This window comes from Chelmon rostratus, chromosome 23 (assembly GCF_017976325.1).
Source record: "Chelmon rostratus isolate fCheRos1 chromosome 23, fCheRos1.pri, whole genome shotgun sequence".
NCBI lineage: Eukaryota > Metazoa > Chordata > Actinopteri > Chaetodontiformes > Chaetodontidae > Chelmon > Chelmon rostratus.
The window spans coordinates 2,670,781-2,688,421 of record NC_055680.1 but is presented as its reverse complement, the minus strand read 5'-3'; the positions used below and the strand labels follow the sequence as shown (position 1 = coordinate 2,688,421).

General features: G+C 43.6%; 1 protein-coding gene across 1 annotated transcript; it reads left to right on the top strand.

Moving 5' to 3' along the window:
* Positions 1-894: 894 nt before the first annotated feature.
* On the top strand, positions 895-16,102 carry arsj (arylsulfatase family, member J). The gene is made up of 2 exons (XM_041965167.1): positions 895-1,741; positions 14,161-16,102. Exons 1-2 carry the CDS (start codon positions 1,431-1,433, stop codon positions 15,554-15,556), a joined length of 1,707 nt encoding a protein of 568 aa, XP_041821101.1. The 5' UTR covers positions 895-1,430; the 3' UTR covers positions 15,557-16,102.
* The last annotated feature ends 1,539 nt before the right edge of the window (positions 16,103-17,641 follow it).

Below are 17,641 nucleotides of genomic sequence, written 5' to 3'. Positions count from 1 at the left end.
AGCAGTTAAAGTCATGAGTCAGCAATTTATAACTTGTAGTTTGGTACATGGAATGACATGTAAAACAAAAAAGAGCTCTTTTAAGAGTGTAAACACCTGGAACTAACAAAAGGATAAATATGTTATGGGCTGATTACAGTATTTATAGAGTTATTAGAATTTCAGTTTATTGCTCTTAGTCAAATGAAAAGAAATACTTTTCTCTTTACAAGTTCAGACTGGTTTGTTGGGGGGGATTTGGACTCACAGCCTTCTAAAATCCTGGCTACTGCCCTGACACAACTCTTCACCCAGGCCTTTGTACGCTGTTGCAGTCACTTACTACCAGAAATACGAGATTCGTAAAAAGCGAGCGAATAGATGATTTTCAGCCAAAAAGACTGGACGGCTTCCTTGGGAAAGGGGAGGCTTGGCAGCGAACAGCTGTGGAGGGTGCAGAGGTGCGGTGCTGCACAAAATCTATATGTTTTTACTTGGGATGTTGAAATTCATCTTTTTTACATATTTGGCCTCTATCTAGGCCCGTTTGTGAACTCAGCACTTGGTGAGCTGCTTTTCGATTCCGATGCACATCATTCCCTGAGGAAACCTAGGTGGAAATAAAAAAAAAACTAAACAAAAAAAAACTTCTGACTGGAATGATTAAATACAACCAAACTTAACATATGGAGTGTTACAGTTTGGGCTCCTGGAAAAACATATGTGACAAAATAAAACAAATATTATGTAATGTTTGTGGGGGGCTTTTTAAATAAATGTGACTTGATTCAAGCTGCTGATCAACATCACGCGGCGATCACATGACAGACGTGCGCAGCGTTACCTGCAGCTAAAAGCCCCGGAGGAACAGGTTTTCGAGGCGCTCCTGAACGCATCGTCACAGAGTGTAGCGCTGGGGTCTGCAGAGGACGTCCACATGGACCTGCCTCCTCAGAAAGACATCCAGTGTTTGCCTTCAGTCCTCAGTGAGCTCTCAGCTCGGAGGGGCCGCTGTCAGACAGAATGGGGGACATCTGCTGTGAACTCGCTGCACCGGCTGCTTCAGGGCGTCTCAGTACTTCGGAACTCGTGCGCGTCTTTTGACAAACACCACCCAGTCGGAGGATGAGAGACCGGTTGTAGCAGCAGAGACACAACTCCATGTGTTTTTTTTTCCTGAACGCCTGGTTTGTAAACGTGTGCAGGTTCGCAGCGTGCAGAGTGCGCTGTAGAGGTCAAACACCAGCCGGTCAGGAGGAGATGTGCTCGGTCTCCACGCTGATCTCACCTCGGCGAAGCTGTCAGTGGACCGTGTGCTCGGAGAAAAGGACTGAACACGATGCGAGCCCAATTCCCAACTGCTGCTGTTCCCCCTGAACATGTGCAACACGTTACCGGCCGCCCCACCGCCCCACAGTAACCGCGCACGGAGGTCTCAATCTGGCTGAAACATGCTGATCTTGTGGGTCCCGGTGAGTTTGTTCCTCAGCTTCATCGTTTCTCAGACGTGGAGCGTTCAGTTGTCGTGGGAAAACTGGAACGCCGAGGTGCGCAACCGAGGGAATGAGTTTGACAAGCCGAGCTCTCAGCCGCACATCGTCTTCATCCTGGTGGATGATCAAGGCTTCCGGGACGTTGGGTACCACGGTTCAGAGATCAAAACCCCGACTCTGGACCGGCTGGCGGCGCAGGGAGTCAAGCTGGAGAATTATTACGTGCAGCCGCTGTGCAGCCCGTCCAGGAGCCAGCTCATGACCGGCAGGTACAGTGCACTAGTTCCATAAATCTGGTCCTTGAGCAGCACATCTTTATGGAGTTTGCTGAATAAGGTGTGCTAAAAAGGGAGTCCAGGCAGTCTGCCACGCATCCCTCAGGGGGTCTTTGAAATGGAAAGCCCATAGTAAGATGAAAGGTTATCATCCACCTGACTGTGCCAAGCTCATGAAGGCTCAGCCAGGATGATCTGATAATGTTATTTATTGTCCAATGAGGCTGCTGCAGGTTTTGATCAGGTCTCTTTGCTCAGTCAGTGTGTCATAAAGCGCAGGATGAAGTCATGGATGAATCTTCATTTTAAACCGCTCCTGTAACGTTCTGATTGAGCAAAGTTCACATATACAAGTTAGTGTCAGCAGGATGAGGTCATCTACTGGATGCAAACACAGGCTCACTCCCAAGTGTTCTGGATTTAAACAAATTAGAAAGAAGATATTTGTTAATCAATCATGAGATAATTGAATAACTGCACATAATGTGAGCTGGGGAGTCAAACAAGGGAGGGGAATCAGGTACAGATGAGGACCGGATGGATGGATGGATGCTTCTAACTGTTCTGTTTTGTCTCTGTGTTATTAATCGTTAACATAGCACTCATCATGGCAGGGTTTGATGAGCACAGTGTTATCGCTGGCATGTGCTGCTCTGAGTCATCGCTGCAAAGCAAACACACAATGTAATGAGTTCATAATCTGACAGATCCCGACACACTGCACAATCGCAGAGGAGCTGACGGTCACGCCTCCCAAATCTCGACCACACGTTGTGCTGGCTTGGTTCATTCAGCTTCTGTCAGGAGGACGATAAAGAGAGACCAAAAGTGACCGTTTGCCCAGAGAAGCATAGCTGCAATCATTAAATATGTTGCTCTGAGATATAACAGCACTGCTCCATTTCCCCAAAGCCTAATGAGCCTAATAGTTCATAAAAAATGTCGGTGCTGTGTATGTCTGGTGAGTCGGGGTGGCTCCTCTATAAAACACTCAGGGGAAAGTGATTGTCGAGGTCTTGAAATGTGGCAAAATCACTTAGAAAGAAGTGCGATGAGGACGTCAGACAGGTCGGAAACAAACGTCCAGGGCAGTCAGACTGATTGGGAAGAAGCTGTTTCATTCAGCTTCACAACACCACCTCCTGTTTCAGCTTGGACCTAACTGTGCTGGTCAGAACTGATAGAACTGATTACCAGCGCTATGAGAATTGAAGTTTCCTCTAGGTTGAGGTAGCAGTTGAGAAAACACTTTGCCTACAGGTTTAATTTAGTTGCTGTACTTGAGCTTTCAGTCTTATCACATGATCTTCATCAGTCAATGAAATCTTCATCAGCTTTCAGGCCAACATGAGTGAAAGGAACTTAAGGAGCAAATACAGAGTAAAACCTTCCAGATCACAGCCGCCATGCTATGGGAACTCTAGTTCCAAAACTCTGAAAACATACTTTGAAAACCGCTTCTTCTGAAAAAGTAAGTGGGCCTTGAGATTTTTTTTTTGTCAAACCAATGTTTAAGTCTTTCCAGGGTGCAGCAGCGTTGCCCTAGCAACCACTTAGTGTTTTAGTGGGCAGCAGGAAGCTGTAAAGAGATATTAGGGCACAGGGCTGGTTGAGGTATATGGTATCATGGGGGGTGAACTGTGGTCTGGCTTTGTAGTTTGCTTACAGTATGTTTCACATCAGCAGTTTCCTGCTGTGTGCATGCTGCTCTGCAGGGCTTCTCCACCGCCTGCACCATCTGCCCTGTTCAGCTCCCGAGCTAGAAAGGAGGAGTCTCGCAGGGCACCCCTGTTTTTTTGGCAGGCATCCGAGAAAATAATGAGAAAAGTGCGGCCACCTCCTCGTTCCTCTGCTGTTTGAAGGAAAAAAAATCTCTCTAATCTCTGACTGGAGCAGGAAAAAAAAAACCTCTGCTAACATCCATGTGTGAATGTAGGTGTAGATTCAATTGTTTCCACAGGTTTGTGTTCCTGAACGGATGGTTGCACGTGTGTGTGTGTGTGTGTGTGTGTGGTTGGGGTTTGAGTGAAAGAGCACCACCCATCAGTGTGTTAACATTAAACCATAAGCTATGTGTGTCAGCCGGACACTCAGTCAAGCTCCGAGAACAGAGCTGCTGAATGTCTTTCTGGCACACTTGCAGAGACTTGTCGAGGCAAATATCAGACTGAGTGAAGGACCGAATCCAAAACATAAGCACTTCATAAGAGCCCGATTAAGTTTTTACAGGCTGTTTAAACCGGTAACCATGGCAACCGCCTGTATCTGAACCCAGCTGCATACTCGCTGAATATAATCAGATTTTTTTATTACTTGGTTTCTTTTTCTGTGCTAGCTGAAGGTCTTTGCTATGCACCGTTCCCTCTGTGTTTTTTTTTTTTCAGCTGTCACCCAGATAGACAGGTTGTCTTGTCTCATAAATCACTGCCTATGCTCGAGAGACTGGCGGGGTCGTAATGTAATGCTGTCATTATTTTTTTTTTTCCTTGTTCAGAATCCTTGAAAGGCAGATCGGTGTCTTGCGCAAACTCTTCCACTTCAGCTGTAGCACGTCACCTGCAGAGTGGAGTGAAAACTACAGTTTTTGCACAGCGAAGCATGGGAAAACATGTGTTCACTGTTAGTGTGAATGGACCAACATGGGTAATTCATGTTTGACCCTGCTCAGCACTAGTATGACAGAGTGAACATAGTGGCAGTAGTGTTCACAACATGTTTAATATATACCTGTAGGACCTGTAGTCACTACAACCATATTGTTTAAAGAGACAGGCCACGCCTGTCAGTATTCGTAGCTATAAATTACACTTATAAATCTGAAAAATGACATCAGGTCTTTAACCATGAATCATTAATATAATAATAACATTACAGCAATCTCTTACCCTGTGACAGCCCTGTCATGTTCAAGAATCCATAAATTCATGCTTGACACCTGTTTTTCCCATTCACGGTCATGGGGTTGAATATTTGCGCTCTGGAGGCAATCCCACAATGCATTGGTGACCTCTCTGCCTCTCTGCCAATCTATCACAGAAAGATCGATATACTAGATCTCGTATGCCTTAATTATGTGGTTTTGCAGTGGTTAGTTGGATATGCAGTTGTGGAACCAGGACTAACAGTCTCCCAGCAGTCCTTTGGTAATATGCAGGTTAGAAGACCTCTTGGTTAAAAACAAGTTAAATTTGGCTAAAACATGAAACTTTACCCTGAACAGTAGTTCTTAACCTTTGTGCCTTGTGACACTGAAAAACAAGATTGTGCCTGCTCGCCATCCTTTGGTCTTCTAACAGGTTGCATATGAGCTGTGAACAGCTCAACCCAAGAGTGTTGTTCCCTTCTCAGATTGTTTTATGTGATTTGAAAACTATCTTTTTGTGCCTTCAGTTTTTGGAAACCTGTTCAGATTTGACCTTTATGAATTGAAAAGGTTACCAAAAGTAAGAAGTGAAGATGGAGCAGACCTGGCATATTTCTAGAAGCCGTTGTGTGCAGCTGCTATTGGAACCATAGAAAAGCACGTTAACCTTCCAGTAACGGGAGCTTGAGAGAGATTTCCACGCTGTCCGCCCCCTGGGAAACTCACAGCATCAGAAAAATTTCAACCGGTCTGGTTTTCTTTAAGCTGCACTGATGAGATTAGAAGCTTAAAGTCAGAGCTTTCCATCAGATTCGGAGTTGTCGCGCTCTTCAACTCCATCGGGTTCCCACTGATCTTAACTGATGAAGAGAGGCGCCCCAGGAGAGGGCAGAGGTTGCTCCTCTGGGCGGCCCCTAAAATTGAAAAATGTTTGAGGAATGTGTACATACATGACATGGTGAACTGGTATTCATGAAACTTGTTTTGGATACTTTATAATTAAGTAAGAAAGCACACTTCTGGAGGGTCAAAGGTGAATGTTCCTGAACTTGAGTGCTATGTCAACTTACCTGTCCTGACAAATCCAGCACAGAATAGATCTTTATTGTCTACAAGGCTGGAATTTGTCTTCTGCTCACCAAACACACCAAGTAACACACAAATAGTTTATAAAACAAACGCACAGATCAAGTCACATGACACATGGAAACAAACAGAAACTCTATAGCACAGGGGTGGGCAAACTTTTTCACTTGTGGGCCACAAAGGGTTCTAAAATTTGACTGGGGGGCCGGACCAGGAGCAGATGGATGGAGTGTTTTTGTATCCACTTCATAAGAGAAAATAAAATATCACGGGACATGTAGAAAACATGTAATTTAATTTCAATTGAAAATGAACAAAAGCATTACAACTAAATATCTGTCTTTGAAGTCCCACAGAATTTAGCTATTTATTGAAACGACTCTTAAAACACTGAAAATTAAAGGAATCAAATATTTTTTTATTATTTTAAAGCACTGAAAATTGTGTTATCCTTCAGGATATCATTATCATCAGTCTCCTCCTGACTGTCTTTATTTAAAAAACGGTAGGAGATGCAGGTCTACTTGTCCTCTCCTTCTATTCAATCATCCCTAATGCCAAAACTCAACGAGCAGCGCGAGGACGGAACAGTGACAGTGCGCCAGTATGTGGAGCGCGTTATATTTGATCGCGCTGCATTTGCGAACTCGGTTTTGAGAACGTACACCTGAGCACCACATATGTGCATCCCTTAACAGACAGGACATGTAACATGTAAGGCTTATTGAAGAAATTATTTTCAGATGCATTTTTTACATAACACAACGGAGAAACATACTTTTAATTTCAGTGGGAACAGTGTTGTTGGTCTCCCTTTTTATCCAGCGCATCAAAGTCTGGAGTCAGTTTTCTTGCTGTATCATATTCTTTAAACACCGCCACAGTCTCTTGGCATATCAGGCATACAGCAGCTGATCGGTGTTCAGTTGAAAATATTTAGTTGTCCACTCCTTTAAAAACTGGACATTCTCTGTCCACTTTTCTTTTCTTAGCTCCGCTCATCTTTACAGAAGGGCTGAGGGTCGAAGAGTAAAGCGCAAACGTGGAGTAATACGCCGCACCTCAACAAAGCTCAATGTATCTAGAGTGCGCCATCTATTGGCGAAAAGCCAGAATTGCAGGGAAAATAAAACATTAACAAGGTTTATTAATATAATTTCTACAAGTTGGGCGGGCCGGATTAAAATTTGTAACGGGCCGCATATGGCCCTCGGGCCGTAGTTTGCCCATGCCTGCTATAGCACCTCAAAGAGCTCAAAGACTTAAACTGGCTGAAGAGAGGATGGGATCTATCTGCCTCGTCCTGTCTATAGAAAGTTGAGTCAACGGCTTTTGGGGTTTGCCAATTATTTCGCTTGCCATTGATACAATCCTAAGAAGTTTATTCTTAGATCTACAGTTTTGGTGACCAGCTAGGAAGATGAAAAGTTAAAATCCAGCATGTGGACTTTCTGGCATGTTCCATACATCATAAACGTACCTTTCAGCTCTTGTAGCAGTGGCCAAACCTCTTACCCTTTTGGCTTTCTTTTCTCAAGTTTTGGTCAGCTACGCATCTACAGCTAACTTAAGCTGGTTTAAGCTTTCCATTTTACATTTCAGACAATAGTGTCTGCACAGGTGACCTTATCTTCACGGTAACCCTGGCCACCTTTCCTTTGGCCACAGGTTTTTAAGCTGCAGCAACTCTACAACAGCTGCTTTCAAATGAAATGTAGTTTCATTATCAGTCTCCTACATCGCTGAATGAGCTACTGTCCGTCAACAAACAAAAGATGAAGAATGCCCTCCGGGGTCCTGAATAAACGAGGAGCAGACCTCAAGCAAGTATAGCAGCTTTATTCCAAAAAACTCCTCCGTCATCCTTGAACACTGTGTTCTTATTTTATAGCCCGCTGGATTTGAATCTGGTCTCAACCACAAAAAATATTGGGTCAGTCATTTGCTCAAGGCAGCTCTTTTTCACTGCACTCCCGCTGCAACTCTGTCTCCTCATTCACACACTTCCCATCTGTCCACACTTATCTTAAACTTGTCTTAGCCTCTCACTCACCCTTTTCTTGTTGTTTCAGTGATCTGTCACTCTTTCACTTCCTTTCCTCACCCCAGACCAGTCTGTCCTAGAAGGGTTTGGACTTGTTGAAGTCTTGAAAAGAAAGAGCCTTCATTGCTTTTGAGAGTCTGTAAAATAGAGAACTTAAGGCCAAGCAGGGAGCAGAACCGATATTCAGAGATAGCAAGAGAGTAAATGAAGAGCCTGCCGAAAGGAAGAGCTAAGTAAGACGAACTACTCCAGGGCTGACTTTGATTAAATGCAGAACGCCGAGTTGAGACTGATTATTTGAACCATATGTGAGGAGGACGTGGAGGAGGAATACAAGAGAAGGCCCCAGCCTGGGTAGCAGGTCTGCTCGGGAACCTCTACAAGCCCAGTGGCTGGAGTACTGGCCAGTGCACTTGTCTTGTGGGACTTGAGCGATTGCCGGCGCTCAGTGAATTTGAATTTAATGGCGTGTGTGATTTGTTGGCCTTGTGGCTCAGTGGTTGAGTAAATAAACAAGAGAGATAGCATGATTATAGCAGCGTTTAAGACCATAAGTGTGCTTTTTACTCAAGGAATGCAACAGCACCCTTTGGCCTGATAAGATTGGGAATTGAATTGCTGTCTGCTAGAAGTATTTCCCTTCCTGTACATGGCTTGAATCCAGGCGGAATAAAGGATGCAGAGATGCCTGACCCCAGAGCTTGGGCCTCTGTGCTGTGGCTGTCTATTCATGTCCTGCTAGGTTTTAAAAGAACATATAAATCAGTCATGTTAGACATGTGGAGGGACTACAGGGAAGGAGGCGAAGATCTCCAGAGGGTAGCAGTTACTACAATCATTATTTTAAGGTCTCGTAAATCCTAAAGACCGAGAACTGTCCTTCAGGTGCCCCAAAACCTGCCAAATCAAGACCCAGTTCACTTGTAAACAGCCTCGTATGTCAAAGAGAAACGAAACAGGGACACTTTGAAGGTATTTGTGCTCACCTTGTACCATTCTCCGTCAAGGCCTTAGGCTGGTTTGACTGATTTGTGGAGCGATCACAGGCTGCACTTTGCATGACATTCTCATTACACGGCTCCAACCTTTTGGTATGTGAACACCACCAAGCCTGCAGGAGTTACAGAGCAGGGGTTGGGGCTCTTAAGGGGTCGAATCACACACACACACACATGCATGTCTTAATAAATTTATACATGTACGTGGTCTCCATTCTTATCTTTCCTTTCACTTCAAGTTCTAGTTTCATTGGTCTCTTGGCATTGATGCAAAAGTGCCTGACAAATAAAAATAAATGAAGTTAATGGCAGAAGTGGAAAAATGGTCCTTGTATAAATGGAATGAATACAAATACAGATTGGAGATAATGGAGTTTATTACATCCAAATGTCATTTTATGGACATTTATTGGCTCGTAACAAGGCAAACTTCACCGTGTACTATACTTGTGGAAAGTCTGAAGAGATTATAGAGGACAAGGTTTTACAAGTTCTTACTCTTACTGTTGCTTTAATTATATATTATTTGTATTTTTTTCAACAAAGTAGTGGAGTAAACAAGCTTCTTTATGTTTTTTTGTTTTCACCCCAAAAAAACACATTCCCTTGCCAGGCTTGGTTGATTTCTTGTTGTTGATGTTGTTGTCTTACCCACAAACACATGTTGCCTTTACTTCGCCCCTTCATTCCCATCCCTTTCCTAGTTCATTGCATTCAAATCGTCGCCTAATGACAGACCAACAATGCCTCCTCTATCCCCCAGTGTGCATGGTTGTAGTTGGGTTTCAGAGCTCCCCCTGCCTAGACCACCAAGTGACAAGAAATTCTTCTCATCGTCATATGAAACCAAGACACTTTCTTGGCTCCCTCCAGGGCCAGTGTGGTCTCATTTTGAATTCACTGACCTGACCTCAAAGACTTACAATGAATAGAGGTATCAAATTCGGAATTGCGCCTTATTATTATCCTGAGGAGTTAAACATTTTTAAAGATCCCAGGAACCAGCTTTGAAATCCGTGGGAATCTTTGTTGCCAAGTTGTAAACATTACAATTTCCTAACTTGATTTCCAAAGGCTTTGGAGGCATCAAACCCAGATGGCATTTTGTTTCAGCAAAGCACAATGCAGGACAGACTGTGTTATTCCCCCCTGAGAACAAACAACTCTGCCACCAGGTTTGTCAGAATGTGTCCACCAACTGCCGTTGAACTGAAACATTCTGGTGATTAGGGGTGTCAGCGGTCAGGATTTCCTCCAGGAAATTGGTTAGTAAAGGTGGTAGGGACTGAGCTGTGACACATCACATACACAGTCTCACTCCACAACCTGTAGCTACCTAGCTCCAGTTAGCATTTGTACAGTATAGCACCTTAAGAGTCTATAGCCCTGCTAGTGTCTCTTTGAGGCTCCTTTGAGCTAAATGCTAACGTCAGCATGCTAATGTGCTCTCAGGGACAATGTATACATGCTGATTTTAGCAGGTATATTGTTTATTATGTTCACCAACGTAGTTTAGCACTCTAGCATGCTATCATTTGCTAATTAGCACTGAAAACTAAAGTGGAGCTAAAGTTTAAAAGAATGTCATTTTGCAGGTTTTTGGTCATAAACCAGAGTATTGGACAATCATTGACTGAGTGATGGTGTTAGAATTAAATTTAGGAGACATCACGTTATTCCCCTGTGGGGAACATGCATTTGTTCACCAGGTTTCATGGAAATCCATCCAATAGTTGAGATATTTCACTGAAACTGAATCACAAACGTTGTTGTGGCACCAGAGGAAATGTCAACGAATCACCAAAGTCGGTAGGATTCATCGTCTGGGCACCATGAATGTCTGTCACAAATTCCATGACAATCCATTCAGAGCTATGCTGCTAGCATGGCTAAAAACAAATCACATACTCAGTAAAACTGGCTAGCAATCTAAACAAATTTAATATTCGATTCAATCTCTTATCTTGTTTCTGATTTCTTCTACACCAAATCACAACTGGTTTGCTGTAGAAAATATATGCAAGCTAGCATATGTTAAATGTCCACATTTCCATATGTTTTTGTGTTGGAAATTGAAAATATGATCACATACACATACATTCATCGAGGTAGAGTGAACGTCATCAAGATGAAACAGAGGCGTCTAAAAACCGGCTGAAATTCAAACATATGGCCTGCCACATGCAGGGTTGTTCGTATGTGTTTGCAGTTGCACTCAGTGATTTTATGGGGATATGTGTAGTGCTCACTGTATTGTTTTTGTTGAGTAGGTTTTGAGTTGTAAATCAGTGAGTTTATTGCTGTGTTTGGAACACTGCACACACCACACGGTGGTGTAACCTTTGAAGGACTTTTGCATTCTCAAGGGGCAGTGGAGGTTTGCCAGGCCTGACCACCTTTTGGTTCTCCTCCAGCTGAATCCTCGTCTCTAGAAACCTAAAGCAGACACTTCTTTTCACTCCCTTTCCCTGATGACAGCTTGACTGCACACCGCAAACCTCAGGAGAGAGTTAGGGAGGGTCAGAGGAGGGAAGAAGGAGGCATCTGGATGCGGCAGTTCCTTGTCTCCTGGGTGTCTTGCTCTCAATCAAAGCAGACTTGGGGAGACAGACAGAAATGAAGTCAGACCTCATTGTCCTCATCCTCTGAGAGCTGGTTCCAAAGTCCCAGCTGCCAGGCTGCGGGCCAATAACACAGTTACAGTCTCAGTGATGCTAAAGTTGGCTCAGATCCTTTAAAGTCAGACCACAAATCCCACAGCTCATAGTTTTAATTAATTTTATTAACAGTTGCAGCTAGTAGTCTACCCAGTGTTTGGGCTGGAAATCCTTTGGAAAAAAAATCAGTGCCTTCACAGCTCCTTTTTTTTTTTTTTTTTTCACCTAATCTACAGTCTACAAACCCAAAAACTTGTTGAAGACCTATTGGAACCTGACGGGCATTAACATAAACCCAAGTACAATTAGACCTGAGCCAAAATGCATATGACACAATTAGACATAACACCAACGCACCAATGGAAGCAGAAGTATGGGCCACCAAATACTGAGCAAAAAAGAAGCAAACATGGTTGTCCCTGCAAGTCACAGTTGACACTGTCCACCTTGCCAAAATAAACCCCAAACTTTTCTTCGACAATGATGATGACGCTCCATGGGATTAAAGGTGATGGTGACTCAACATTGATCCACTTGCGATTAATCATATTGGCACATAGACAGGGATCCACAACAATAGCATAGAAGCCTAAACCGACTGAATGGAATAGTTCAACATTTTGTGCTTATTCACATTGTTTCCCAGTTAGCCTAAAGACTTCTGTCTGAAGGTAACAAAATCCACCTCCCAGCACCTCTAAAGTCACTAATTAACACATCGTGCCTCATTTTTTAAACCCATACAAAAAGAAAAAGTGCCCCAAACTGTCACACCTCCAGCCTTAACTAACCAGCCTCATATATTGAACTGAAAGCAGTAAGAGTGGTATTGATCTTCTAATTTAACTCTCGGCAAGAAGGTAAATACGTTTTCTGAAATATTGAACAATTCGTTTGATCCTCTTTGGACTGGGGTCACTCTGGTTCCTGGTCTGGTCTCATTTACAAGGAACCAAGTGGATGTGTGAAGACCTCGAGCACCTCGTGTGCCGATATCAATACCAACATCAGTGTTTCAGTACCTTGATATAGTTGGACTTTAAAAAAATATGAAAAATATATGAGCTAATATTATTTACATGAACAATCTTTTTATGAAAGGATACCCTACATTTAATTATTAAAGAATTGTTACAACATGGGTATGTAAATTATTGCAAACAAATATGTAGTATTTGTACTGTGTCTGCTGTAAGATATTATCTGGCATTATGGTGGCCAGGTCATTTTATCTGTTGGACACCTTTTTCTGGGGAATATAGAAATGTTTTAACCCTTTTTTCATGTAATGAAACTAAACCTAACCTAAACTGCTCAATGCATCAGTGTTAAATTTAAAAAAAAAAGATAGAAGATTAGACGTACAGTAGATCTAGAAATATCACACATTTTAGACAATGCATTGATGTTTGACACGGCCCTACTCAGTACCCAGTAAGCACTTTGATTTGTTCGAGAGGTGTGACGTAATCCTGGACAGATGTAAACTGCCCTCCTTTTAGTAGATACCTAGCAGACAAATCAGCTTCAGGGGTAATAGTTTAAAATATATAACACTGTAAAAACAGTATTGTTTTTCACTTGTTTTTGTCAGGCTTATCAAGGAAGCTCTTACATCACTTTGGAAATGTCTTGTGAAGCCAGTCACTGGTGACGTGCACAATCATTGAGTAATTGATGACATAGTGGTGTGGGAATGGTAGAGTATTGAAACTCCACTGGGTGGAGAATGTTTGCTCTGAGCTGGACTTCATCAATTCTATTATGTGCCTGCAGATACAGTGTAATGTAGTTTTGAGCTAAGCGGTAATAAAAGTCGAGTAAATTACCCCAAATGTTGGACTGACTTGATGCTTCCTTTACTGCCAAAAGCACTTGAGAGGTTAGATTTTAGTGAAAGCAATTAGAAAAGTGACTTAATATCAAATCTGTCCTTAACTCATCAATAGCGCTGTGTTAACTTGGTGCCAAGGTGGCTGCCTCAGCATTATTTGCTCCAGGTCGCAACTCTGTTTTCCTGTCTGATCTTGAGTGACAAGTCATGTGTTTTTGCTCCGGGCCTCCCCCCTCCAACTATTACCCATCCGCCTCCTTTCACTGCAGCGTTAGACGTCAGTTGAACATTACCCTGCTCTCGGCTTGCCAGTCTGCAAGCACTTGTCTGAGAGCTCAAACGTGTTTGCCTTGGACTGGATCCATTGTAATCAAGATTACAATATAAAGATTTCCAATACAAAGACTCTCTCTGTGACTGGACAACCTATTGCATTCAAGTGATCTGTAAGAGGAATCCTTTGAGGAGGGAAATAAATCGACTCTTTTTGCTGTATTGGCAGCATTTTCGGTGTTTAGATTACTTTATTGAAATGTCATACAGTAGCATGCGAACATAGTACAAATAAACTCATGCAGCAGGGCTTATTATCCTATCTGGACCAGTTTGTGAGGTAATTGTACAACTCCTGACAGAGCAAAGAATATAGAGGAAGGCTATTCAGTGTTTCCGCAAACATAGCCAAGTCGTAAATGTCATCTAGTGGAAAAAAGTAAAGTAGAGGCGTAATGCCATCAGCTGTGTCATGGCAGACCGAGTCATGGTGGCTTGGTACTTCACTTTGTTACAGCAAATTCATTTATGGTGCAGTAGCTTGTGGACACAGTACTTTCTCATTCTTGTTTAGCATGAGCATGCAATTTTTTCAGATGCATATTTCTTCGAATACTTTGTTATCTCTGACAAGATGTTATCTGTTTTTATTTTGCAGGTATCAGATCCACACAGGCCTTCAACACTCCATCATCCGAGCTACCCAGCCCAACTGCCTGCCCCTGGAAAATGTCACCCTGCCCCTGAAGCTCAAGCAAGCGGGCTACTCCACCCACATGGTGGGCAAGTGGCACCTGGGCTTCTACAAGCGCGGTTGCCTGCCCACTCAGCGGGGCTTTGACACTTTCTTCGGCTCCCTGCTTGGAAGTGGAGACTACTACAGTCACTATAAATGTGAAGGCCCTGGTATGTGTGGCTATGATTTGTATGAAGGAGAAGAGGCAGCTTGGGAACAGGATCGTGGCTTGTACTCAACCGTCATGTTTACTCGAAAGGCCGTCAGCATCTTAGCCAACCACAATCCTCGCAGACAACCCTTGTTTCTCTACTTAGCCTATCAGGCAGTTCATTCCCCGCTACAGGTTCCTGCCCGCTACCTCGAGCGCTACAAGGGCATCCCGAACGTGCATCGTCGTAAATATGCTGCCATGGTGTCCTGCCTGGATGAAGCTATCCACAACCTCACATTAGCGCTAAAACGCTACGGTTATTATGACAACACAGTTATAGTGTACTCCTCAGATAACGGTGGCCAGCCATTAGCCGGTGGAAGCAACTGGCCCTTGAGGGGGAGTAAAGCCACCTACTGGGAAGGCGGGATTAGGGCGGTGGGCTTTGTTCATAGTCCCCTGTTAGTAAACAAAGGAACAAAATGTCGATCTTTGGTCCACATCACTGACTGGTTCCCCACACTGGTGACCCTGGGTGAAGGCACGTTAGATGAAGATCTAAATCTGGACGGGTACGATGTCTGGGAGGCTATCAGTGAAGGCCGGCCATCTCCTCGCCAGGACATTCTTCACAACATTGATCCAATCTACATCAAAGCCAAGAATGGATCGTGGAAGGCGGGGTATGGCTTATGGAACACGGCCATCCAGGCCGCGCTACGGGTGGGCCACTGGAAGCTCCTGACGGGTGTCCCCGGCTACAGCGACTGGGTTCCTCCACAGACCTTCTCCAACCAGCAGATAATCAATCGCTGGCATAACGAACGTGTCCGCTGGGACCGGGGTAAGTCCATCTGGCTGTTCAACATCACGGCTGACCCTTATGAGAGAGTGGACCTGTCTCAGCGCTACCCTCACATAGTGAAGAAGATGCTAATGCGGCTAGCACAGTACAACAAGACTGCAGTGCCGGTACGCTACCCAGCTAAAGACCTGCGCTCCAACCCCCAATACAATGGGGGCGTGTGGGGACCCTGGTACAAAGATGAGAGGGAAGAGCAGCACGTGGACGAGAGGTACAACTTGTTCACCAACCATCTTGGAAAAAGAAGGTGGAAAAAGAAATCAAAGAACAGAAAGTTGAAAAGGAAGGTAGAAGAGTAGCCTCCACCACGTGTGAAAGACTTGGTTGCCTTTTCTCAGGGATTGACACTTCCTGTTCCAGGATTGTCCTCTTCAGACATTCTAACTCCAGTTAGTTTTAACTTGACTCCAGTATGTACTGTATGAAAAACAGCGTGGATGGACCATTGAAATGCCTCAAGAGAATAAGAAAAAGATCCACTCGTTCTAACACTACTGTCATGCCCAGACACAAATGAGACCTCATGTTACTGTTAGGGGCATTTAAAGAATGTTTATTTTTCTAGATTGTGTTGCATGCTTGAACTGTTGTCACCTTTGGATTGTTCTGTAGATTCATGTTTCACTTTGAGTAGAAAATAAATCCTCCAGACAGTTGCCATAAATTTTGGTGACAGAGAAATAAAGTAAGACATAGTTCTATTATGTTGTGATACCGTATCGTGGAAACAGATGTAGGATTTATGTGTTGTGTGAGCTGATTATAAGCAGTCTGTCTGAACTTTAGAATAATAGATTTTGTTCCCCTCTATAGATGAAGTCTGGTCTGGCACCAGGCCAACCTGATTGTAAGACAAACTAACAAAATAAAAGCTCCAGACACAAAGCTCTTTGTCTCCTCCAATTTTTCATGGTCTGTCTGGTTTGCATTTTATTACCGGCAGGTTTCGTTTATTCTGATGACAATGAGTGCTCGTGTAACTGGAAAGTTTAACATCTCTTCACATTTAGAAGCTGACACACGGCCACTAAAGACATTTATTCATGGAAAAGACGGTACAGTGGCATCCGACCGGTGATAAAGACCTAATTTGCTTTATTGCAGTCCTTAAACAAATGCTCACCTCATCAGTCATGGTGTACAGTACAAGAAGCTGTGTTTAAGGAAAAAAGAAATTAAGGTATTCACATGGAGCAAACATAACTGACAATCTGTAAAACTATATTTTTCCCAGTGCATCCGTTGCTTGGCAGCCACAAACTATCCCCAAACTCCCAAGCTCAAATTGCTGATGACTTGCTCGAGCTGAGTCGTGCTTATGGATGGTTTGGTATGCTTTACAGGCCAATTAGCTATTTTAATGGCACTAAATGACTTCTAAATGCACTGTACCCTGCAAGAGTTATAGTTGCCTAAAAATGGAATGTGGTCTGCTTGGTTCTTGTTTGCTTCCCCAGTTTGTCTATTTGTCGTTTTAATTAGCTAGCCAAGTAGCTTTTGTGAACAGCGCACTTCTGTGGTGTAGTCTGAGAGCTTGAAATTGTTTTCGAACCCATGAAGCAACAGGAGCTCCAGAGAGAGGGGCTTTCCCATGGAAAGAGTGCCAGGCCACACTGCACATCCCTCCCATCCATCCTAGCTCGGATCCCCCTGCGTCTGCACTGTACTTCCAGCCAAGTGATGACCTCAGACCATTCAGGCACCGACTCAACTTTCACAGCGACATTTGTGTTAACAGCTCATGCCGATATGAAGATGGCTCTTTTGATCCTGAACCTCTGTAAATCCGAAGCAGGTGAGGTCTATTTGGGTTAATCGTACTGGTTTTCCTCAGCTGCTCCGCGCTGATTTGTGTCTACAGGCCAGATTGTACCCATGGGAACTGGAATTCACCTGGCTAAGCCGTCTTCGTTCTTGCCCATAAAACAGAGGGGATGCCCTCCATACTGTATATTATGGGCTACAGCTGAGAATTATGTAACATTAGATTCCTATTTCATTCCATTGTGCTGAATTTCTTTTCCCATGGGCAACAGGAACAGTTAAACCCTGGATTCTCTGGGAATTCACATTTGCTTTCAGTTATGGGTATTTGCATCCCTCTTATGGGAAAAAGTATTTTTTCCCCCTATAACTGAGCTGTAAGGCAGTACATCAAACAGCCTCATCCTTTCGCATCACATTAGAAATGCCCATTAACGTTCATCGGGAGAGATGTGAGAAAATAAGCCTGATGGATGGCAGAGCAAGAAAGCTTTGATCAAAGGGAAGCGCAGCCGTACGATTTTGCCGGATTGCGTCGGTTTCCTTTCAGCTATGGCACCATGTGAAACTTATAGTTTAGGTTCTCACATGATCAAGGTGCAAATTAGCCGAATTATGTG

What these genes read in the sequence shown, in the direction of transcription:
- arsj (XM_041965167.1), top strand. Translation starts at nt 1,431, where the DNA reads ATGCTGATCTTGTGGGTCCCGGTGAGTTTGTTCCTCAGCTTCATCGTT. An exon ending in AGCCAGCTCATGACCGGCAG is followed by an intron (nt 1,742 to 14,160) that starts GTACAGTGCACT and finishes TTTATTTTGCAG; the next exon opens with GTATCAGATCCACACAGGCC.